The sequence below is a fragment of the Sturnus vulgaris genome, chromosome 2, assembly GCF_052056855.1.
Source record: "Sturnus vulgaris isolate bStuVul1 chromosome 2, bStuVul1.hap1, whole genome shotgun sequence".
NCBI lineage: Eukaryota > Metazoa > Chordata > Aves > Passeriformes > Sturnidae > Sturnus > Sturnus vulgaris.
The window spans coordinates 37,575,699-37,601,299 of NC_142244.1; the positions used below are offsets into that span (position 1 = coordinate 37,575,699).

The following is a 25,601-nucleotide window of genomic DNA, read 5'->3' on the forward strand; positions in this document are numbered from 1 at the left end:
TTGTCTGGCTTTTTTTATCACTACTTGCTCTTTTTAATATATTCTTGTAGCCTAGCTACAATGGTAATGATGTCAGAAGACTTCCAGCCCTAGTCCAGTTATATCAGCCATAAATTAGTCTTCTTTATAACCTCTGTAGTCTTCCTAATTCCACAGCAAATGGTCTTTATGTACTCATCACACCTTAATATCATGAGTCAGTGCTTCAACAGATCAAGTGTGTGTGGTGAACCCAAACAAATGTAGTGGCTTCAAGCTATGACTTTCAAGGTCACAAATATATAACATGCAAAGCATTTTTGAATTTTCTGTTACTGAATCAGTAAGAAATCTATCCTCATCATCGTTATTACCCTTCCATTTCCTCTTGAAGTCATAAATGTTAATTTTTGATTCCCAGCCTTTGAAAATAAATGAAATAAGCCCAGATATTAACAGAATAGGGTCAGTTTCTGCTCCTGATTCTGCACCTCAAAGCTAGTGGAAAATATAGGATATCTAATGAGCATAAAAGTTTACAGATAAATCTGTAACCACCAGAGAACACTTATAAAGTGCTGGGACATGACAAAAACAAACAAACAAAACAAAACAAACAAAACAAAACAAAACAAAACAAAACAAAACAAAAAAAAAACAACAAAAAACCCCCCAAGCAACTTCCATTGAAGGTATTTAATATATAAAATATAAAGGAGTTTTTTTCTATTTTTGATGGTTGTTTTACCTCTTAAAATACGAGGGTAGTCATGCTTTGCAAGGGAAGTGCCCAAAACTCAGGCAGATATGAGATCCCTACATACTTTGTAAACTGCTGCCTGGGGATTTTGATTTTTTAGCTCTAGGAACCTTCTGATAGATTTCCAAAGCAAGCCAAATCAATCCCCAAAGCTACTGCAATTCTAAAGAGATTCTGCTCGCCTTAAATGAAAACAGATAATTAAAAATATATTTAATATGTGTTTTAAGCACCATGTGCTGTATTATTTGCCCATTTAATAGATTCTTAGCCATTGCCTGCTATACTGACAGTATTTAATGTATGCATATTAATACATGGATGTCTGCAAAATAGTGAACTTTGATACATTTAAGTACTGGATGTATTAAAACCAGCTTTCACTGCTAAGAAGATAGAATACAAGACCTATAAGATGTTTCTCATTGGCTTTTACCAGGAAATCCTTGATATAAGTTTAAAACAATAGAATTTATTGCAATAGACAGGAGTAAAATTCATCCTTTAGTTGCAGGCTGTTGTAAACTGGTGTCAAATTCACATACCAGGTTTAATTTTCTGTTAATTGCATATTGTTGAAAACAGTCTCCATCTCACAGAAAAAAAGTTGCCACTGCAGAAAAAAATGAGTGAGGAAATGCTGTATAGATTAGGGTGATACCTGCTAGCATGTGCACCAGTATGGAGTGCAACATTTCTGATGGATTTTTGCCATCTGAACTTTTCAAATGAAAGGAAAACTGGAGCTAGTAGAACTTCTTCCATTCTTAGGCAGATAGCAATTTGTTATAAAATGTTGTCTCTGGGAAGGGAAGAAAACCCCAAATAATCTATATGCATACCAGTATGTGAATAGGAAAATCTGTATTTCTGAGTATTAAATCTATGAATTCAAATTTTCCTTGTACACCTAGTGGGTTATAGCAACAGTGCATGTGTGTATACACTGATAAAGGGCCTCTCCTGTGAATTTCTCCTTAAAGTAATAACACATGGGCCACAAAATATGTTCGCAGTGTTGCTTAAACCCACAAAATAAGGAAACATTTTCCTAAATACAATAGATTTTGTTAATATGACTTAGTCCCTGGAAAAGAAATATTCTGTCACCAATCTATTTGCTGGAGTAACAGATTTGTCAAAAAATACAGAGCCATGGGAAATTCTTGACAATTTCCTCCCCATCAATATGAAATGCAGCATGTCACAAAAACACACTGCTGAGGCTCCCAGCATCACATAACAACAGAAAACACTGCCATAATTATCTCTGCAACATAATGTATTCTGATTACCTATGTACAGTAATTATATAAAATAACAGAGCTGTTAATGTGTTATCACTGAGATACAGAGCTCATGTGAATAATTTATGTAGAATGAAGTAGGAAAGTGCCCTCTTTTAATTAAAGGTAAACTCTAGAACATTCTCAGAGAACTCCAAAGATTAAAACTTACTTCCTAGAATAGAAACATGGAATACTTTGGATTGGAAGGGACCTTTAAAGGTCATATAGTCCTGCTCCCTGCAATGAGCAGGAACATTTTACACTACATGAGGTTGCTCAGAATCCCATTCAAACCTGACCTTGAATATTTCCTGGGGTGAGGCATCCACCACCTCTCTGAGTAACCTGTTCCAGTGTTTAATTACTTCTTTCACCTAACTTTGGAATATATATATATAATGATGACTTTTCCCTTTTCCTCAGGGGCTACTGAACATGTGATTCTTGCCTTACTTCATCCAAAGAAAATAATATATGTGGCTTTTTATACAATGCAAATATGTTTGTTTCACTGGATTATGTGTCTTTACCAGGAAAGTACTGCATATAGGTTTGTTTGAAACAGATCCTAGATTTTACAGGACTTAGTTGAATGTCTTTCCAGCCTCCTTCATTCAAGAAAGCCATAGGGATTGAGTGCACTCTCAGCAAATTTGCAGATGACACCAAGCTGAGCAGTGCTGTTGACACACCTGAAGGATGGGATGCCAACCAGAGGGACCTGAACAAGCTCTAGAAGTGGCCCATGGAAATCTCGTGAGATGTTAAAAGATCAGGTGCAAAGTTCTGCATCTGGGTTGGGCAGCCCCTGGTATCAGCACAGGCTGGGGAATGAACAGATGGAGAGCAGCCCCACGAAAAGGACTTGGGGGTGCTGGTGGGTGAGAGGCTGGACATGACCCAGCCATGGGCACTCCCAGCCCAGAAAGCCAAAAGTGTCCTGGGCTGCATCCAGAGCCGTGTGGGCAGCAGGGGAGGGAGGGGATCCTGCCCCTCTGCTCTGCTCTGCTGAGACCCCAGCTGCAGTGCTGCATCCAGCTCTGGGGGCTCAGCACAGGAAGGACATGGACCTGCTGGAGCAAGTCCAAAGGAGGGCCACCAAGTTGATTAGAGAGATGGAGCACCTCTCCTATGAGGAAAGGCTAAGAGGGTTTGGTTTGTTCAGCCTGGAAAAGAGAAAGCTTTGCATCCTTCTACTACCTGAAAGAAGACTACCAGAAAGCTGGAGAGGGACTTTCTACAGGGGACTGTAGTGACAGGACAAGGGGGAATGGATTCAAACTAAACCAGAGTAGGTTTAGAGTAGATATAAGGAGGAAGTTCTTTGCTGTGAGGGTGGCAAGGCACTTGAATAGGTTGCTAAGAGAAGTTGTGGAGTCTCCATCCCTGCAAGTGTTTGAGGCTGACCCAGATGGAGTTCTGAGCAACCTGGTCTAGTGGTGAGTGTTCCTGCCCATGCAGGAGAGCTGGAGCTAGATGATCTTTGTAGTCCCTTCCAACCCACACCATTCTATGATTCTATAACTCTGTGATTGGACAAATTGATCCTCATGTGAGGGACAAATCTGTTGTGCTAAGAGTGCATTGGCTTTTTTGTCCATTGCCAATATCTTAGGAGTTTAAGCTGTTTTCTCATTGTACTGGGTCCGGATTAATAAAGATTTCAGAGACAAGGACCGAGTAGTTGAAGCGCTTGTCTGTAGGGAGCAATGTTGAATAACTGGGACATGTGCCCAGAGCTTTCAGCAGCTGAATCCAGGTTGTGCCCAGGTAGAGGTTTTACACCACATTTCTGAAGATTAGTGCTTTTAAGCCCCTGCCAGCTGCATTTCATCATTACTGAAAAGGCAAAAAAAAAGGTGCTTAAAGTATCTCAGTGCCACGTTTTAGCACTTCAGTGCAGTGAGTCCAGTAGCTCTATTTGTTCTTTGCTTATCATTTTTCCGGGTAAAAGTCTGGGGAAATTAAAGTTCTTCCACTGACGTGAGTAGATTTTAGGTCATTTCAGAAGTGCTTGGTTTTCTTTTCATTTGAAAGAGGATCAGTTCACCTCTATAAGTACATCATTATAAAAATGAGGTCCTGGGTTTACTGATGATCATAGGCTGAATTAAAATGATCAGATTTGCCAGGGTTTAGAACTAGAACAAGTGAGCTTAGGAGCAAGTAGCATTTTCTTGCAACTGACAGTGCAAATGCAAGTATGTGTTTCTAAATATTGTATCAATGCTGAGCAGCATTGTTTTTCAAATACAGTCTGTCTTAGATCTGTATGACTATTCCCTTTTCTTTTGCAATACAATTTCTTTGAGACTAGAGCATTTTATATGAACATACCCATTTTAATTACCTTTTCCCTTGGGGCATGATTACATTTTTTTTTTGTACTGTTGTTTCTTATTTATTTAGTTCTCCCTAACATTTTTGATGTGCTACTATATTTTCAATTTAACAGTTCCTATTCTAATGTTTCAGTATTGTAAAACATGCTTTGGAATAATTTCTTCTCAACCTTTATTCAGTGAAAAACTTTTAATTTCCCTCATTCTTTCCATTCTGAACTGCTGAGTGACATCTAGAGAATTTCTAACTAAGCAGCGAGAATTGTAAGTTAAATCTAAAGAAAAAAAATAAAATTAAAAAAAATAATAGATTCTGGGGAAAAAAGAAACTTCATCCTCTGAACATTTTGAATTCACGTTTTGAAGATGATGTCACAATAATAAATGGGACTTTTTCTTTTCCTTAATTGTGAAAGACATTTATGAAGTGACACTATAGGCACATGAGTAAACCTATGATACCCACTTTCAGAAAACTGTCCTTTTATTTTTTTTCTGTATTAACTTCTGCCTTGCAGGTGAACCCCACACGGGTTACCATATGTTTATTTTTTCTCACAAAAGAGGCTGATACAACTGACCTCTAAAATGAAGTCCTTTTAGCTAGATTAGTGAAAAGACTACAGAAAACATTTTAAAATATTTTAATGTCTGCCTATTTTTCTATTTAATTCATTAACTTTGAATTTTTTAATAATAACCTGGATCCCTAAGCCATGCTTTCAGCTACAGCAAATTTCATAGGAGCTGACAGAACTGGATTCACCCTGCAGTAGCTGCTGGTCTGAGGCTCAGAATAGTTCATAGGAATTTCATCAAGATCACAACCAAAGACTGTCACCTGCTATTGTCTCAGAATTGCATTTCTAAACATTGCTGGTGTTACAGTGATTCAAAACCCATATTGTTACTGACAATTTGGGAAAGAAAATACCAGATCTTGTTGAGATCTTCAAGTAGCCTTGAGAAGAGGCTGCTACTGTGCAGAATATAAAATTGATTTCCAAATGTTTTCCAGAACGGCTTTTACATCCAGTAAAATATAAGAAGGCTTGCTAGCCATGTAATTCTTCTTGTGCCTTGCAGAATTGTCCGTGAGAAACAAAGAATAAAAAAAATTGATTGCATTCTTTACCTTGCAGGAAGTGTATTAGAAAACTTTAACAGACATCAAGACTTCCGTTTTATTTATTTCATACTTGATCTCATTTCTATTTGCATTAAGATTGTTAAACCCACCTTTGTCACCGTAAAGGGTTACTAAATTGGGTAAACTACACATTTGCCCTCAGTTAAAAAACTCCTTGCACAGCTAGCATGGTCTATAACAGCCTGTGTGTAAATGTGAATCACACTAAAATTAATGCAAGTTTGTTATCACTGTCTTTTTTCTTCCTCCTTTCTTTCCACATGCATTTAAGAAGTTAAGACCCATAGGTTTCTCTCGACTTCAGACAAATAACATCCAGAAAATAACTTATTTTTTTGAGAACTCGTGATTCAAACAATCCTTCCTTCACACATTTATATCCAGTCAAAATACTTTTTTTTTTTTCACAGTTGTTTTCATACTCTTTTTAAAGAGCAATCTTGGGAATGTTGAGCAGCACAGTTTTTCATCTGAAGCCCCATGGCTGCTTGTGGAAAACCTCTTCTTCCCACCTGTACTCATCTAAAATTCTGCTAACATCCCAGTGGTATGCTTGACTGCCAGATTCATAGTGTTAGGTTCTCAGATTTTGAAACAGCTCATAGATGTTTTCTAGTCACTTTGTGCTTACAGGGGAGAGGCAAAACTTGTGGCCTGCAGGTGCAAGAACATCACACCAAGGACAACAATAGCTGCTCGAAACACTCATTGAGATGCCTTCCTGCATGCACCACCTCCAAGAAAAACTTCCTTTTCCTCACACTCAGCATATCTTAGCAATCACATCTGACTGTGAAAAATGCTCCTTAACCCTCCCCATTTCTCTCCAATTCCACAGGTCCTTGTGGTTCTAAAATGTTGCAGCCCATGAAATACAAGTCAATTTTTGGGGCCCACCTCTCAGCACACAAAATCCCTTTAAAATGAGGAAAATTACGTACAAAAAGTTGTGCTGCTTATTTCTCTAAGTTTTCTTTTACCTCGTGATTTTTTAATAATGAAGCTACAATTTCTGTTGCCCATAGCAAAATATTAGCTATTACCATGAAAAATACATCATTGTGGACTTGAATTATTTCTTTATGCTTTAAATGCAATTTCTTAGGAGACCTTTTTCTATAACTTTATTTTAAGTAAACTGCAACCCACCCATGTTCCCTTTACTAGTAATGTCCTTGTTCTCATTCCAAATTACAGTGTAGTGCCCGTGGTTATATCCCCAGGAAGACTCCTGTCAAATGCAAGTGTAAATAGAACTTGAAGAAAAGGAAATGCATTGATCAGAACTTAGAACACCAGCTTCACTTTGTGTGCACATGATGATGGATTTTTCTTTTCAATATCGCCTTACCAGTTCCCTGTTGGATAAACCACAAAATTGGGTAGTGGGTGGACATAGGTTTGCAGGCAAAGATGCTCTTATATTGTATTTACTGGTGTAGACAGGCCTAAAATTTCAATAGCTTTTCATTGTGGTAGCTTCTTTTTGTTTCATTGCTTTCTTTTACCTCCTTACACAGAGTCTGACTACATTCGTGTTTTTGACCACTTGGTTCTGGATCCTGTGCATGGCATTATAGTTTTGACTGCTAGAGACCTTACTTCTCTCCTCCCATGAGCCTGAGTGGAGAATTTTCTATGAATAAACTTTAATGTATGATTTGGAGACTTAGTTTCAAATCCTCGCATTGCCATAGATTTTTTTGATAATAACAATTGCAGTAACTTGAAATGTAAAGCTAACCTAGTAGTGCCTGGGATATGGCTGTAGGCACTTAATGGCACTTTCTAGGGGCTGCAGCTTTGGAATTTTAATTTGCTGAGCATTAGCAAGATTTTTTCAGCCTACAGGACATACTGGAAAATAGCTTGTTATCCAGAGATAATGAGGAGAACTGAAGGATGTTAGAGAACAATAGGGTCTCACAGTAGTCTTATTTTGTTTCCTCCAAAAGCTGTAGTTTTAGATGGAAGGGTTCAGTTTCTGTTTCATATTTTGGAATTTACTTAGCTTAAGGCATAAATAAAGTTAAAATATAGAAAAAAAATATAAAGTTATGGAAAACAACTGTTCTATGCATGTTCCCAGGTTTGCAATCACCATTGGTCTCATCAGTATGAGAATGTGAGGTGGAAAGTGTGTAAATACTGTTGATTAATCCAGGCTGACCCCCAAATAATACCAGTTTTTCCCATACTGGAAAACAAACAGAGGACCCACAATTACTGCACATTTATAGAAATAATTTCTCTTAATAAAAGCATTTAATTTGGGGAGGTTTGTTTTCCTGCCAAACAATTTATTTGGCATAAGAAGGATGCTTATCCTGTTGCTGCTGTTGATACCTACAATTCCAGCAAACCCATTCGTGTATCAGTGTACTTAATAAATGCCCCTGCAACAGAAATGTGCCTCAGGATTACAGGTGAGGATTTAAATCTATCACACATATAAAGTAAAAAATAAGTAGATCCTGCTTACGGGATGTCATTTAACTTAAAGAAATTTGGTTACAAAATCATCACTTTATGCTGTTGTTAATTCTCAATGTCACCACCAAACTGATAAAGAAACTTGTCACTGCTAAGTGAAATATTTTTCTGTGTGAATGAAGTTGGTGCATTTGGTCATTATAATCCCACTCAGCTAATAGGAGTCTTTTGAATAAACCAGATGTTCTGTGCTTTAAGTTCTGCAATAACATAATTTTTCTTCATTATAGAGCACACTTTAAATGTCTTTGTGAAACCATTTTTGCTATGACAGTGCTGTCTTCCCTTTGCCTAAGAAATTATAAAAGAAGGACAGAAATATTGCATCCAACATTCTCAATGACTTTTCATTTCATTTTCACTAAGATAAATATACTAATACCCCTTCAAAACCTTTTTTGTGCTGTTTAATACTGATGTCCATACAAGTGTCAGTCTCAGTGCAAGCTGAGACTGACAATTTTATTAAAATTTTAAAATATTTTTCATATATATTTGTGTGCATGTACACCCTAACAAGAGTTCTGTTGTAAACCTTTTCTGTATGTCAGAATCCTAGCATTTCTGTAAAGAGAGAAACTCTCATTCCTCTGGGTTTGGCAGCATTGTGCACACTGATGATGGAGCTCTCTGACCATGCCTGCTTCTATCAATGGTGGTTTTTTATATTATCTCCCCACCTCATACTGCTGGCAAAAGCATTTTCAGTATTGCTACTTTGATTTCATTTTGTTCCTGTGTCAACATAGACTGATGTCATGTTTCAATCCTACAATCCCTGGCTTTCCTCTTGCTGTGCTATTATATATGTTGGTATTTCCAAGAGCTGCAAATTCCTCCATCTACTCACCAAATCATGTATTGTTTATGAAAGATCATATAGAAGAAAACGTACTTGAGTGTGATTTTCTTTTTTTTTTTAAATTTCTGAACTCTCTTTGGCCATTCACGTGTTTGTGAACTCTGTGGGTTATTTTGCTGTTTGATGATCTTCAACCCCAACTCTTCAGGTAGTCTGTACTGCTGATGCAGAACTCAAAAATGTTCAGACCTCACTCCCTCTTTTACCTGGGGTACGGGCGAGGAGTTTCCCATCCCTCCTGGGATACTTCCCCCGGTGATCTTTGCATCTCTTAGAGACATCTCAGGTGTTGCTGCAGGGCTGGAGCAGGGCTGAAAGCAGCATAACTCATCTGCGAGGGCTGTTAAGAGGGCTGGGAGCACAGGATACCTCCCTCCATTAGCAGTGATCGTTCGTTCAAACGATGCTGATGGCAAACAGGAATGCTGGCTGGACACAGCACTGTCTGGGGACTTTCTAACGAGCCTCGGGAAATTAAGAACATCATTTCCGCAGGAGCAGAAAGTTCAGCATTCGGTGCTTTCTGCATGTCCGGAGGAAAAGATCTGCCATCAATATTCAGCTTGCCACTCCTGCTATTAGGTCTTGGCTAAAAGAGCCATTTACAAGGGAGATGGAATGGGATTCACTGCATATTTTATGTTACTGAAATTAATGGTCACTGTGATGGCTTTGCAGATCATCCCGCACAAAGGAATGAATGCAAACCCTTGACTATGGAGCCTGTGCATCTCACCTTTGACTTGTCAAATTTGTTGAAGCACATTTCACTGGAAGTGTTAAGGCAAAAAAAAAGTGATTGTTAAGATTTGATGTGTGTGCTGAATTTCTCCCCTTAATGAATTGCAGGTGGCTTAACTAACACAGAAATAATTTAGGCCCTCTTAAAAGTTCTTTTGAAACTTGGAAACATAAGGGATTGCATAAGATATCAGAGAGAGCTTCAAGAAAGTCTGCAATAGGCAATTGCACTTTTAGGATATCTATGAATTCCCTCATCCAGAAGAGAAATGTGAGTTTTAACATCATCTCTGAACTCCTTGTTTTTATTTTGTTTTACTTTATTTATAATTTTCTCTTTGAGACTTAAATTACAGATTAGGAATGCTTAAAGATAGAAACAAATTTAATTTCCTAGACAGTATGCCAAAATATTTGCCTGCTTTTTTTCAACTATACTAAAGATCTAATAAATTTCATTGTTATCCCTTCTTGAGCTTCAGGTCTAATGAATAATATTTGTCTCTTTTCTAAGCCTTCTTTTTCTGTCATTTTAATATACAGAAATCTAAAATAAGTCCTTTAAAGGGATTTTAGGTAAAAATATTTATAAAGCGAGCTCTTTTTTGAGGACAGGAAGTAAACAGAAAATGAAATTTGTGTAAATATATATATATGTTGGCTGCTTATGTGACTCTAAGGTAGTTAAAACTAACAGATAAACTTTTTTCCGTTTGGAAATGTTTCATAGGAATGTATCCATCTTCATTAAGTGTCTTCAAAATATTTAAAATCATACTTGCAAGCAAATTAATGCCTTTCAAATCTTCCTTTGAATTTTGTTTTGAATTATATGCATCTTAATATTTTAAAAACTGGCACTCCAGTTAAAGTAAAGCAACTGAATGAGATGTTGAATTCCCTTCATTTGTTTTTTTAAGGAAATTCTTCATTTAATTCATTTTAAATCAGCTTAATCAGTTTTTGAAATGTGGAGCCCCTGTGGGTAGTAGTATGAATAAATATAGATATTAGCATTAATTCCACTTGGGATAGCTTTTGTTTTTAATCCTTTTCATGCTTTTTTGGGACTTCTATGCATATACTTTCTTCCTGATAACAAGTAATATATATTCCACATCCTACTAATAAGGATCAAATACTGATTTCTGATATATCCTAGGAAAAAACAGCTAACATATAAAAACAAACAAGTACATGACTGGACAGAAATGTCAGATATAGAGTCACTTTAGGAATTCATGTTTTAGAGGAAATGGCTACCCTTTTTTTCTTTGTATATTTTAAAATAAATTCAAAGAAGAAGCATGGCAATGGCACCTTTTGCAATTCCAGATTTATAGGATACATAAAAGAAGCTCCAGTTTTTTTGTGTAGAACTGCAAATATGTGCCATTTATAGCCTGTTCCAAGTCAATGCTTTTTATATAAAAGTACTACTGAAAATCTGAAGCATTCTGAAGCTGGAACAAGGAACAGAATGGGTCCAGAATACCTGAGTAGCCACTTATGCATATGAGGCTACCTCATATAGCTTGGCAATGTATAGCTGAAGTGCAGGTGTTCAAATTATTTTACAGGCAGGTGAACTCTGAGAGCATGCAGGGAGTTGTCAGAAGGGATGCAAGGGTGTTGGGAAATGCAGACATCTGACCTATTTCCAGGTGAGAGCTGAACACTTGCAAATGAGCTGCACTGATGTGAGAAAATTAGTGAGGTGGGAGGGACTGGAGAACTGCTAATTTTCATGTGATTAGCATAATAACTGAAACACTTTGAAATTTTGGTACAACGATAAAATGAGCTTCACTTGGAAAACATTGGCTCCAACAGAGTACTTCAGAAGCTTTGAGAACAGACTTTGTCCTGTTAATGTAATGTATTTCACAGTCTTATTCATCAAGTTTAAGACAAATTTTTACTGAATTGCTTTGTAAATACAGTACAATAAGAAACAAAGAAAACATTTTCACAGTGGTTCAATGACAATTATTAGTTGGAAAGTTCAAGAAGACAAAGTGTTAAGATCCTATATCCTAGGAATTTCACTATTCTAATAGTATTTTTTAAAAACTGAGGACAGTCAGTTCAAAGGTGAGATATCATTCTACATTTTTTCAGACTGCTAACGTGCATCTTATAACTTTAGATAATCACCTGTAAAAGAAAATCTTCAAACATTTTCTGCTGAAACATGTAAGCATTACTTTGGTAACTGGAAAAGCTAATAGGGACATAATTTAACAAGCTAACAAAGCTGAAAAATATCTCTGAGAACATAGATCCAAAGGGCCAAAATATTACTGGCAATTGGGATTTGCTTAATGCTATGTTTGGCTTTCAAAACTACAGATAGAATCACAGAAAGCTTGTATTGAAAGGGATCATCGTGATTATTCAGCAGGTGAAACTAGTACAAGGGTGTTAAAGAAAATTATTTTTATATTTTGGTTTAAAAAAAAATTTCCAAGGTAATCATAGAATGATGGAATCATAGAATGGGTGGGTTGGAAGGGACATTGAAGATCATCTTGTTCCAACCCCCCTGCTATGGGCAGAGACATCTTGCACTAGACCAGGTTGCTCGGAGCCCCATCGAACCTGGGCTTGAGCCCTTCAAAAGATGGGACAGCCACAGCTTCTCTGGGCAACTTCTGTGTCTCTCAACCTTCGCAGTTCAGAATTTCTTCCCAGTATGTAATCTAAACGTCTAATCTAGTTGTATGTTCACAAATTGTCAATTGGCAATTCCCACACAGGCAGTTTTTACTTCGGTTTAATCAGGTAGCATTTAGGACAACGTTACTACACCAAAAACCAAACACACCTCCCAAGAGACAGCACATATCCACTGTTGAGCTCCAAGTCTGGGAGCCAGAGGAGCTTTTGAGTGAGGTTCACCAGTGCCAGTATCTCAGCTTTTGTGTAGTTAGTTTCAAGCTCTGTTCAAGGGCAGCCCACCCCTTCCGGAGCAGCAGAGATGAATCACTCAAAATGGTTCATTTTCCTTGCTGTGGATAGGCATTCACACAATTGTGATTAATGTTGCCAGAACTTTACTCATGCAGAGATGTTTTATAAATAGTAAAATGTGTTTTTCCCACTCTATACATGATAGTTTATGTGAATAATGTTTTATATATATAGCGCTGACTTTTAGATCTGTGATCCAACTGCAACAAAGGTCAACAACAAGTGAAAATCATGCTTGCTTTCTCATTGTCAGGATAAAAATGAGCTGTAGCTCTCAGTTTGGTTCCCAGGAAGCATTTCTCTTCCTCAGCAGAAAATCACAGCTCCAGACCCAACAAATTCTTTTCTTTGTTGGTATTATCAGCTGAGTAGCAGGGGATTGACAGAAAATGCAGAGTAACTCGTCTTTCCATGTAGAGGTGGTTTATGTAGAGATAATGATGTAATTTTTACAAGAAAACTTCTATTTTGGGGTAGATTGTTACTTCATCAGAAAACAAACAGAGATATCAGTCTTTGGCTATCCATTTAGAACTTAGCCAAGCACTAAAAAACATGGAAAATGAATAATATCTTTAAATAGGCCATTTTTCCAGATGGATGTTGCAGATTTGGCCCACTACACATATAAAGTTCTGGAAAATATTTATTTATATAATCAATCAATTCATTTGTTGGATCAGGCCTTAAAAAACCCTCTCTGTCTAATAATAAAACTGCTGTGTCTAGACCAAGCTATTTGCTTGGGATTGTCTGAGTTTTGTTTTGGGTATCATTTTAAGATAATGTCTTTCATTTCAAAGTTAAGAGTGCCTCATGATTGCCTTATGATCTGGGCTGAATCTAATTTTAACCTGGTTAGGTTTTGCTTTGTCCTGATTTTCTAATAATTAAGAACACAGAAAATGTACCATGACATTGTTACTCAGCTGACAGTCATTTATCCAGCCTTTCTGAAAGCTAGGTGTTAGGACCAATGAAATTTAGATTTTATTTTCTTCATGTTATTTTATACAATAAATTTACTTATTTTCAGCTGAAACCATAAAGAAATTAAAAAGAAAGTTATTACATTATCCAGACTTTTTCAAATAGGAATTTTTCATTCAGTGCAGGAGAGATTTAACCTTTTAATTAAGCTTGTGTTATCACAAAGAGGGATGGCTTTGAACATTGATAAGGTCAGTCTGCCAGAAAGAAATTTTTATTTCCTGAAAGATAACATTACTAACTTCTAAAATATTCAGCCTTGTCCTTTGCCTTCCCCTGTTCTTTGCAACTGCAAACCCACCAAAAAATCAAGAAAGGTGCAAAATACTGTAGAATTCAGCACAAAGGTAGGCAGACACAATGTTGACACACAACAGTTGTATCCAATGGAAAAGTCAGGTAATAACTTTTAAAAGCAATGAAGTTTGAGGTTCTCCAGGTTAAGACATGTATAGTTTTGATTTTCCTGGACTGGTAGTACATTTCCATCTAAATCATTGTCTGATGCCCAGAGAGTCTTCTATGCCATAAATTATAAATTATCTATCTATCTATCTATCTATCTATCTATCTATCTATCTATCTATCTATCTATCATATATAGATAGCATTTTTCAGCCCTAAAGAATTTTCTAGACATTACTAACCCTGCCAAATACACACCATAACATGATACAAAACGGGTGTCTGATCACTTTCTGTAACTACCATAAAGGAGGTTGCAGTGAGGTGCAGGTCAGTCTCTTCTCCCCAGTAACAAGTGACAAGATTAGAGGAAATAGCCTCAAGTTGCTCCAGGAGAGGCTCAGATCAGACATTAGGGAAAAAATTATTCATTGAAAGGGTGTTCAAGCACTGGAAAAGGCTGCCAAGTGAAGTGGTAGAATTGCCATTCCTGGGAGTGTTCAAAGGCATCTGAATGTGACAGCTTTAGGGGTGGACTTGGCAGTGCTGGGTTAGTGCTTGGGCTTCATGAACACAGAGGTCTTTCACAGCCTTAATGATTCTGTGACTGAGGTTTGTACTCTGGTCTGTGTTTGCAGACACTAAGAGCCCAGTTGGCTTCTTTAAAACATGAGTTCTCAAATCACTTAAAAATTAAAAAATATTCCTATTCTTCCAACATGACTATAGAAGGAGATCCCTCAGTAACAATAGTCCCAACAGAGAATCACTGTCTTTACCCACTAGGGAAAATGCTGGTTGATTCCCACACTTAAGCTCAAATGTGAAAAATGCTTCCAGATCCAAGAAAGACAAAGGCAAATTGTAGATGCTTCAGTCTAAAAGCAGTTCTACAGATAGGAAAGATCTGTGCACATATCCCTTGCTTTCCTACCATTTTGTTTTGCTACCTGGAGTTCTATTCTCCATGACCCACTCACTGCCTTGGTTCAGGCTAAGCCCTATGGGACTTGGAAAAATTAAGGAAGGCTGTGCTGGAAGGCTTGCTTGGCACTTCAGAAGATGCAGGTGCAGTACCCCTGTTGGTTTATTTTTAAATAGAATAAATAAAGGTGATGATAAGATGTTCCCTCTTAATTTCAGGTAATGTATGGCCCAAGGAGTAGTAAATTCATCAGAGGTTGTAAACCCAAGCAATATTCCCATTACACTGGGCTCAGTGTACCTGCAGGTCGTGCAGTTTAATGTCCAGGCCCTGACCTGGTGGAGTCTTATCCTAATGTGTCACCATCAGATCACTGAGCTGAAGGAGCTTCCCCTGGAACCATAAACTCCCTAGATCAGGATGATCAGGGGAGAGATGAAATGTGGGAATATGGGTTTTTTCAATAGCCTCAGTGAAGCAAATATTCCCTTGTTAATGCAGTATCTTGATGTTTCTCTGTGTTCTGTTTGGAATGAGAGCTATTTTCCCTGCTTGTGCACTAACCAGGGCTTATTAAATCTGAAAATTTAGATTATTTTACCACAATTATGCTGTATTGAAAGGCTGTGAAAGGATTAAGATGCAAAGGCCTAAAGCTGTTTTTTTCAGGAAATGCTATTGAAATGTTTAACTCAACCCTTATGAGTGTCAAGCACATGCAAATGCACCTGGCATAAATGTTTTTCACTGGCCGATTGAACATCTAGTTAAAATGGATTAAATCCATCTTTCTGTTGGTAAAAATTCATAGCTTTTCAAAGAGGGAACTGATAAGAAGAATATTTGAGACTTGTAATAACTTGTTCGGCTCCAACATAAATTGCTTTGTAGAAAAGGAGTTTTCTCTTCAGAGCTAATGGTCTAGGTTCATCAGGATGACAACAGTGAGATTGTCAAGTTTATGTACACAAAACGTGTATTTTTATTTAAGAAGAGTTAGTTTTCTACAAATACTGAAAATACTTATCTATATACCTTCTTCACACTAGAAGAAGCAGGAATGCTATTAAAATTTATGAGGTATTTTTATGTGTGTATACTTTGTGCTCAAAGAACTGTTAAAGGATGGCAGGGTGATAAAGTTAACCACTGAGATTTAGGAAATGCAAGAATTGAGATGTTCTAAACAATTTCATTGCAGGCCCTCTGTGGCCGTATATTGTAATGTACTATTATAATATGCATCAACTCTAATACATTTTTAATTACACACTTACTTTTGTTTTCATGGGCTTTCTGCTTTCTTCAGTACATGGACTGGTACTTCATATGGCATTTTACATTCAGCATATGTCTTCATGCATTATTTAATGCAAGCAGTTCCAACTGCTCCCTTATTATTTTTTTTCGTTGGTTTTCCTGTTATTCTGAGGGGACCTTATCAATGTAGGGAAGTACCTGAAGGGAGAGTGTCAAGAGGAAGGAGCCAGGCTCTGCTCCCTAGTGCCAAGCAGTGGGACAAGAGGCAACAGGCACAAATGAGGACGAATTTTTTTTAGTGGGCAGGTGAGCAAGGGCACAGAATTCCATGGTATTTCTCCTGTACAAAGCCCAGTTCTCACTGATTTCAGATGAAGCTGCTGATGCTCAGCACTTCTGCAAAAACTGGCCATTTATGGCTTGCAGGACATTTTAAAGTTGGGAATATCTCAGTTCTACAGCTGTGGAAAGTTATTTTTTTTGTTTTGTGAGAAGCCTAGCATTGCATGAGAGTTCTGTGGCAAAAGCAAGAATAGAAGCAGTTATCTACAATAGCATTCACCTGTCTTAGCCTGAGAGCATCCTTTTGCCTCATAGAGCCTTTCAGCAGAATTCCCCTGTTTCTGTGAAAAATGATACTGGAATCCCACAGACACATAATCTTGTGTAGAGATAGGGGAGAGGGTTTCAGCTGCAACACACAGTGTCACGTGCTGCTGAACTAAATTAAAATACATATTTTTGGTACAGAAAACAGAAGAGGGGCAAGCCATTAGTTCTGTGGGGTTTTTTATTGTTTCTCTTTTATCCTTTGTTTCAGGCAATGCAAATACCTAATTTATTTATTACAGTCCATGATTACTTGGTACTCTTCTGATGTAAACCTGGGGGGTCTGTTTTGCCAGGCTGCATTCCCACCACAGGCTTATTGGCAGGGAAACTGAGACATGGCAACTGATGGCATTTCCCAGCTCTGCCTCTCCAAATTCTCAGCTGTAACCCCAGCACAGTTCCCCCACCCCCATGCCAGAAGCTGCTCTTTAGGGCAGGCAAGAGGTGGGAAAGGAGAATTTGTGAGGATCCGTGCTGGGGAACTGCAGCAGCAGAATTGGAGGGATCAGTGGGGATGAGCATCTAGGGCTGCATGGGGAGCTGCAGGGGAAAACAAAGGAGATGCAGAGGCATGAAGGCTCCTACAGCAATCGAGGGAACATGGACATACCAGAAAAAAAACCCCAAAACTCTGAGTGGAATGATTAAAGGCAAGAAAAAGGAGTAAGCAAGTGATGTTATTGCAGGACAGAGGGATAGAGAAGTGGCTACTGCCTGATGCTGATAAATGGCACCGTTCCACCCACAGCTTTCCTTTGCTCCCCTTAGATAAACAATCAGTATTAGCTGGATTTTCTCTTTTTTCTTGTTGCTGGTTTTTGTAGTCTGCAGCCACATTCACCATTTAATCCAAGCAAAGCCACCCTCTTAGAATGTCTTTTTGCATATTGGCACTTCAAGTTAAAAATCTATTTTAAATTATTGGATAGCAAGTAGCAGCCTCCAGAGGGCTAAACTGATGCTGTTAACAGGTCCAAAATGTGATGCAGCATATGGAGCTGAATACCTCATGGTACAGATTTGCATGCAGGCGGTTTTAATTAGGATTTAGAATTCCTGGAGGAATGCAGCATTCTCAATCTTGTCAATACATAGTGGTTTTGTTCATTCTAAAGCTCGCAAAAACTGTTAGATTCCTACTTGCTTGTAATTTTTTGATGCTTCTATGAACTGTTAAAACTTTTTTCCATCTGCCAGCTTTATGTATGATCACTGCTTCTCTATGCATACTCACTATAAAAGGTTGCTGCCTTTTTTTGTTTGTTTGTTTAATAATTTTATATCAGGTCAGTTCAAAATCAGAATCGTTTGAAGTTTTATGACATTGCATGAATACTTATTTTTTCCCTGCAACACATCATAGTTCAAAGTGAGATTATGCTTTAAATCGATGCTTTCTGTGCCATCTTGTGAGGAAAAGGTGCAACTACCTCCAGCTGATAAAATGAAGAGGTACTTAGCTAATACCCATCTCACTTCTTCTTTTCATCATGAAAAATAAAATCATTTAGGGTTTAAAAAAAATATTATGAGAATACTGTAAAACATATTTATTCCAGTGCATTATGCTTGCCTTTTTTTGGTGTTTTTTTGTTGTTGTTTTTTTTTGGTTGGTTGGTTGGTTGGTTGGTTTGTTTTGGGGTTTTTTGAGTTTTTTTTTTTTTAACTAAGCATATATTCCCTGCTATGGGCAAAAACCTGGTACTTTCAATAAACTGAGATAAGAAATTATACTTTTTTTTCTCTTTCCTAAAAAAAAAATAACTTCTTATTGTACTAAATGGAAAACATATGCAAATTCTTAGTATTCTGCACTGATAATGTTCTTTCTGTGAACTAATTTGGCACTAAGAGGAAACCTCTTGTCTTCTAAAATTCACTATGTGTTTCTCAGAGATAGCACACTGTAAATCACCCAAAGCACTGCTAGCTATTACACTGAGACAGAGAAAAACCTAAGTCCTGACTTTAGAAAGACTGCTTTACCCTGGAACATTTGTGAGGGAAAAAAAAAACAGACCAAAAAATTGAAAATAAATTAAAATGGCATCAGCAAACATACAATCTTATGTTTAAATAATAATAATTATCATTGCTATTAATTCAGTGCAGGTGCACTAGATGTTGGACTTAAAGAGCAGACCGGAAAAATTCCCTAAGTTCTACTACTGCTTAATGAACTGATTCTCTCTGTGACCTTGAACAAGTTGTTGAATTTCTGTGCCTAATTTTACCCACCTTTATGTGATGCACATCAACAGGATATTATCAGTCTTGACTGCCACTTGTAAAGCTCTTTGGGCTTCTCGGATGGAAGGTATTGCTGTGATAAAGTGACAAGCTTGTTGGAAATCTACTTGATAAGCAAAAGAGCAAGTCATTCACAATAAGTATAATTATTCAATGATTTAAGCTTCCTAATCTACTTCCACAGTCTTGGCAAGCAGATTGTGATTTCTTCCATTTTATATAATGAGAAGAGTATTTTTTTCTCTTTTTACTCTATAGATTGATTGCAAATATTCAGAATTCAAGCTGTGTTGCTCATTTGCAATCAGCTGGATGAGTAATATTATTTCTGCTCATGATTGGATGAATGCCCAATGATTTGTGTGTGCAAATTGTAAAGTTTGTTTTCCAAAGATGCTCATTGGTATGACATTGAAATTTTCTGCCTTTGGAGAGCAGTGACAGTAAAATTCAACACATTGAAGACCAAAGAAAATACTGAGCACCAAAGTAAGACAAGGTGACTTTAACGTTTTTTCAGTAGGACTTTGGAAATTCCTCATTTGTCTAAATGGACCAAGTCCATTATGTTGTTTTTCGGGTTTGGTTTTTTTTTTTGTTGGCTGCTAATACTGTGAAAAAAAATCACAGAATTCTAGAATGGTTTGAGTCAGAAGAGACCTTATAGATCATCTATTTCCAACTCCTCTGCCATGGGCAGGGATATTTTCCACTAAGCCAGGTTGCTCAGAGCCCCATCCAACCTGGCCTTGAACACTTCTAGGGATGGGGCATCCAAAACCTCTCTCAGAAAATCCAGTGTGTTGAATCCTGGACCTAATCTCATGCAGGTGGGTGATGCTTGCCCTGTTCAAAGGTAACTCCCATGTCCAGCTTCCAGCAGATGACCAGCAATGGGGCTAACTTACTTGGGAGCTGCAAAGCAGCCCAAATGATGGTTTGAGAGAAAAGGCAAGTGAGTGAGAATTAAGAAGAAGGTAGTATTGGGACCCAGTTGCACAACTTGCCTATTTCCTGACTGCTGTGAGAAAACTGGATCTGTAAGAAGTCATTGTCTCATGTGGGAAATTTTCTGGAGAAATTCCTTTCCCTGTGGTCTCAATGTTAAATGGGATATATGAAGACTCACAGCTTGTGAGGAGCAGAACTCTGGCCCCTCCTTAGGAGGACTGTAAAACAGAAATTGTATTCAGTACTCGAAATGCTGATGTGTAAGAGCTAAAATTGGTAGTATTGTTATTGTTTCCCAAGATAAAACATAATATACTGGCCACTGGCTAGCACACTGGCTTTGAACAGTGATTGGGAGCAGGATTCACTCATGAATGAGTTATTATCTCATAGCATGCGGTGGTATTTTTTTTTTCCATTATTAATATCTATAAGCTATATCTACTATAAAGTTTTCATTGAGTGAAAAGCAATATTGCTTTTTCCCTTATGTATCTCTTGACATTTCAGGGTGTTTTCTAGTAGGTCAAGATTCTCTGTAGACCAGGATTCACTGGCTGCTCATTTCAGGGTGTTGTAGAGCCTGTCACTCCTCTGACACATTTAGCTCCCTCCTTTTGCAGCCCTCCTATTGCAAGCAGCAGGAATGTGTGATGTACTGGAGTGTGGTCCAGCCAAAGAACTGTGTAGAGAACTAGAGACATGCTTTTGAATGGCAACTCCAGCTGGGCAACATTCAGCAGCTTAGGTCAATTTGACCTGATATAAAATGAAATGTTCCATTTGCATTTTATGCAAACTGATGGCAATGACAAAAAAAAAATAAAAACATCCACACCAAAAAAATAACAACAACAACAACAACAGCAACAACAACAACAAAAAAACCAAAACAAAACAAAAACAAAAAAACACCCACCAAACAAAAACCAACATACTTTTGTAAAAATACCAGTTCCCTTTGGCCAAAAATTGAATGACAAATTCCCAGCTATCTTGATTCACTGTCAATCTGTCAAAGGTAGGTCATAAGAACATCTGTATTTTCATGCCAGTGCAGTACTCTGGCTGCTGTAGCTTGAGAACTGCCTTTGTTGAAATTTAAGGTTTTTGACCATTACCTCCTGCTGGATTCATGTCTTCAGTTCTGTCTAGCTGACATCTCTTTGGCAATCACAGCTTTAGAAATGCTCCTTTTAGACAGTATGATGTGAGGAGCAGTGATGCTGTAGAAACCTCTCACTGTAGAGAAAATGATCTCTTATAAAAAGGCCTGTTCGTATTAAAAATTCACAGCAGCGCACTCCACACCCCCATTATAGGTAATTACAGAGGATTTTAAATATCTGATGCAGGGTACAATACCCTGTCAGCAGCAGGCACTGATTTGTAATTTAATTATCATAAGACATCCACCTGTTCTTTTGTCAAATGAAGAGTAGCATTTCCGTGCAATCATGTTTTTCCCTCCAGAAATTTCAATTAATCCTTAGAGAAAGGTTTCTAGGGAATGCATTTTTTTCAAGGACATTTGCAGGACCCCATCAGAGCTGGGTGATGGAGATGAATGAGGCATTTCTGCAGGAGTGTCTTAATTCTGGTTTGGTATTTTCAGCCTTACTACTGGCTTTTTGCTGTGTCAAGCTGTTTTGGTTCACAGCTGAAAGCATTTCAATGAAGGGGTGCTGTGGGAGGAAAGATATATGAAAATCAATGCTTTTGGTGCTAAGAACATTAGGCAAACCCATAGCAGGATTGACCCAGAAATGCTCTAGGCTCATACTTTGTGAAGAAGAACAGGCTGGGTTTGGGATGGGAGGGAGACAAAGACAAATAGAACAGTGGAAATGTGTTCTGTAAACTTCGTAAAGTTAATGGCACATGAACATGAATATTGCTGAAGTTGTCCTGGGAATGTGGAGTTCTTGGATAAATAGATCAATTCAAATTATGAAGCAAATCTGTCAGTGGAGATCTACACAAGTGTTCTGCTCTTTGGGAGCACGGGGCTCAGGGTGAATGAGTTTACTCTGGGCTTTGGCTCCTGTTTATGCAACAGCTACACTGCAGTGCTGTGATGGGGAAAGGATTTGCTGATGGTTAAAGAGATGTTCTCTCTTTAAGGCCACATCACTGCTTCTGGCAGTGTAAAACAGCAAAAATCATCTGGAAAGAATAGCATATATGTTATATCTATATAGCTCTATCTATATGTACATATGTATGTATATATGATCAGATATTAATTATATATAATCAAATTAATCTTATTTAATTAAATATATAATTATGGAATGAATCATAGAATCATAAAATTATTTGGATTGGAAGGGACCTTAAAGATTCAACCTGCTGCAAGGGCAGGGATGACATCCACTAAATTAGATTGCTTAGGGTCCCATCCAACCTGGGCTGGAACATCCCTTCCTAGGATGGAAACATCTACAGCCTCCCTGTGGAGTTTCATTCTGTTTCAATGCTTCATCACACTGAGGAAATAATTTCTTCCTAATATGTAATCTAAACCTCTTACAGTTTAAAACCATTCCCCTTTATCCTGTCACTACATGCCTATATCAAAAATCCCTCTCCCTCAATTATATAAGTGTCCTTAAAGTATTGTAAGGTCTCACCCTGAAACCTTCTCTTCTCCAGGCTGAACAATCAGGCTCTTTCAGCCTATTTTCATAGGGGAGGTGCCCCATCCCTCTGATCCTATTTGTAACCCTTTTCTAGACCTGCTCTAACAGGTACAGAGGAGGGAATGTCTTTCTTGTGCTGAGGATCACAGAGTTGGATGCTCCAGGTGGGGCACCACAAGATCAGAATACAGGGTGAGAATCATTTTTCTTGATTTGCTGGTCACTCCTCTTTTGATGCAGCCCAGGATGAGGTTGGCTTTCTGGGCTGTTCACTGTTGGCTTATATCCAGCTTATCATCCACAAGAACCTCCAAGTCCTCTTTTGCAGTGCAGCTCTGAATCCTTATAATGGGGGGGACTCCACTCCTCCGACATCCACCCAAAAGATCAGGAACTTGCAAGAACTGGGAAGCCTGTATATATTTATGTATTAATTTTTGTATCTGCAGGAAAGTGTTGTCAGCAGGAGCAGGGCAGGGATTGTCCCCCTGTACTGGGCACTGCTGAGGCCACAGCTCCAATGCTGTGTTCAGTTCTGGGCCCCTCCCTGCAAGAAAGACATGGAGGGGCTGGAGCGTGTCCAGAGAAGGGAATGGAGCTGGGGAAGGGTCTGGAGCACAAAGCTGGTGGGGAGTGGCTGAGGGAGCTGGGGGTGTTTAGCCTGGAGAGAAGAAGGATCAGGGGGAACCTCATCACTCTCTACAGCTTCCTGCAAAGAGGCTGTAGTGATGTGGGGGTTGGTCTCTTTCCCAAATAATAGCTGATAAGATGTGAGGAAACAAGCTCAAGTTGTGTCAGGAGAGATTTAGATTAGATATTAGGAAAAAAATTGTCACTGAAAGGGCTGTCAAGCATTGGAACAGTCTGCCTGGGAAGTGGTTGACTCACCATCCCTGGAGGTGTTTCAAGTCATGTATATGTGGCACTTGGGGACATAGTTTAGTGGTGGACTTGGCAGTGCTGGGTTGGACGGTTGGACACTCAATGATCTTAAAGATCCTTTCCAACCTGAATGGTTCTATATTCTGTGATAGAACTTCTTATGGCTTCTGTCATTGCTGTCTTGTCTCCTTAAGAAGTAGCCGCTGGACAGTTCCATTTTCCCCATTCCTGAGGTAATGACATGACTCTGGTGTTCTGCTCTTTTTTATCCTAATTACGTTTTAGCAAATTACTCATTTTAAAGGGGATGTCTCAGAGTAGTCATCTTTTTAGAAAGAGTACTCACTCGATTAAAAAAATAATTGATTGCTTGTGGCTTAAATGATCTGTGTGCCAAGCCTTAAATGTAACATTGGCTGGAGTACTATTAGACTGATGGCTTCTTGCCCAAATAATATTTGGCTGGTGCCAGTCATTTCATATATTCATTAATTATGTTATCTGAAGAGTGAATATGTGAAGGGCTGCAGGCATATCCCAAAAAAGAAGAAGAGAATAAATCATGTCACATGTGTATTCTGAAAATAACTGGCAAGTCCTGAAACATTTCCATGCATAAGACTGAAGGCAGGAATACACTGGGGTAGTTTCCTTAGGAGGGATGAGTAAATGAAGTAACACTCCATAGCTCCGTGGTCCAAGTGAAGTGGACGAGCAGCAGAGAGGACTGCTGCATGGAGAGGTCTGCTTTGGGATGTTCTTGTGATTGTACCTGGACTTCAGAGTAATTTTTGTTATATGGCCATACAAACAAGTCTTGGGCTTTTATCCAACAGCCCCCTCCTCAGGACACAGCTGAGGGGATGGCACCTTTTTACAAAGCATTCTAGCTGGGGAACAGATCAGGTAATTTAATTTAAGTTTTAGAGTTATATTCCTTGTTGTTACAAACTTCATATGGGATCTTTGACAAACCCCTCATGTTGTTGAAGAAGGGTATAAGGTTAGAACTTTACTGCAGGGGAATCTTCTGTGGGACTGTGGCTCTGTGGAAGTGCATGTGTGCTCTCCAGCATCAGAGTAAACAGTACCAAGTGGAAAATAACTCAAGTATTTTGCAGAGAAGTGCTGTAGAACTCTAATTATTAACACAGGGATGTGAAACGTGATCTGACACTACAGCTTAGCTGATCAACGTCTCTTTTTCTTCATTATCAGTGTGTCATCTCAAATGTCTGTTTGATGGTGAAAGTTTTGTGTATCAGTGACAGATGCTACATTTCTCTCTTTGATACAGTGGTAATAAAAGAATGACTCATTCTCTCCATAACACACTAGGAAATCCGATGATTATTGTCTACCGTATCATATTTTATTTGTTATTTCGCAATTATATTAAAATATAGGAATTACCTCCTAAAAGCTTATTTGTTCTCCGTTGATGTTTTCTTCCTCTAGAAATATCGTTATCAAGATGAGGATGCTCCACATGACCATACTTTGCCTCGTTTAACCCATGAAGTGAGAGGCCCAGAGCTTGTTCACGTGTCAGAGAAGAACTTGTCTCAAATAGAGAATGTCCATGGATACGTGTTACAGTCGCACATTTCTCCTTTGAAGGTAGGCTCCCTACAACTCATGGCTTTAGTCCTCAAATACAAGAAAAAGCCTAGCACGAAATGCCTGGGAAACTTATTTTGTTGTACAAACAGACAAGCAGCTTTCTGAAATCTATCATTGCAGATTGATTGTCCTGTAATGGGTTTTTAAGGCTCGCTCTAGTGGAACAGGTGATAGTTTAGTTGATAAAGCTTTGTGTAGAGATGTGAGCTTTCTGCTTTAAGTGAGGGTTTTGCTTGAGTAAGAATAATTCCTGGCAAATGAGCCTGGCTTTTTGTACATTGTGAAAGGAATAATGCAGGTTCTTGGCCTCAATAACACAGTGATTTTTAAATGGCAGACTTCCCTTCCTGATTATCCTTGTTCAGAAATAATAATAAAAAAATACTGTATATGTAACCATCTGATGGAATCCTAGTTTTTTCATCTCTCAGAAAGCTATATCAAAGTCACAAGTTATGTCTGAAAAGGGAGC

The 25,601-nt window shown here is 38.2% G+C and overlaps 1 protein-coding gene across 30 annotated transcripts in view; it reads left to right on the forward strand.

The window, feature by feature from the left end:
* The window catches only part of DLG2 (discs large MAGUK scaffold protein 2), a 982,239-nt gene that overhangs the window by 430,757 nt on the left and 525,881 nt on the right, over nt 1-25,601 (forward strand). For all 30 annotated transcript variants that reach the window (XM_088159292.1, XM_088159294.1, XM_088159295.1 and 27 more), the window contains one exon: nt 24,965-25,126. In XM_088159292.1, the coding sequence (XP_088015418.1) occupies nt 24,965-25,126 (162 nt within the window). The remainder of the gene's footprint in view (nt 1-24,964; nt 25,127-25,601) is intronic.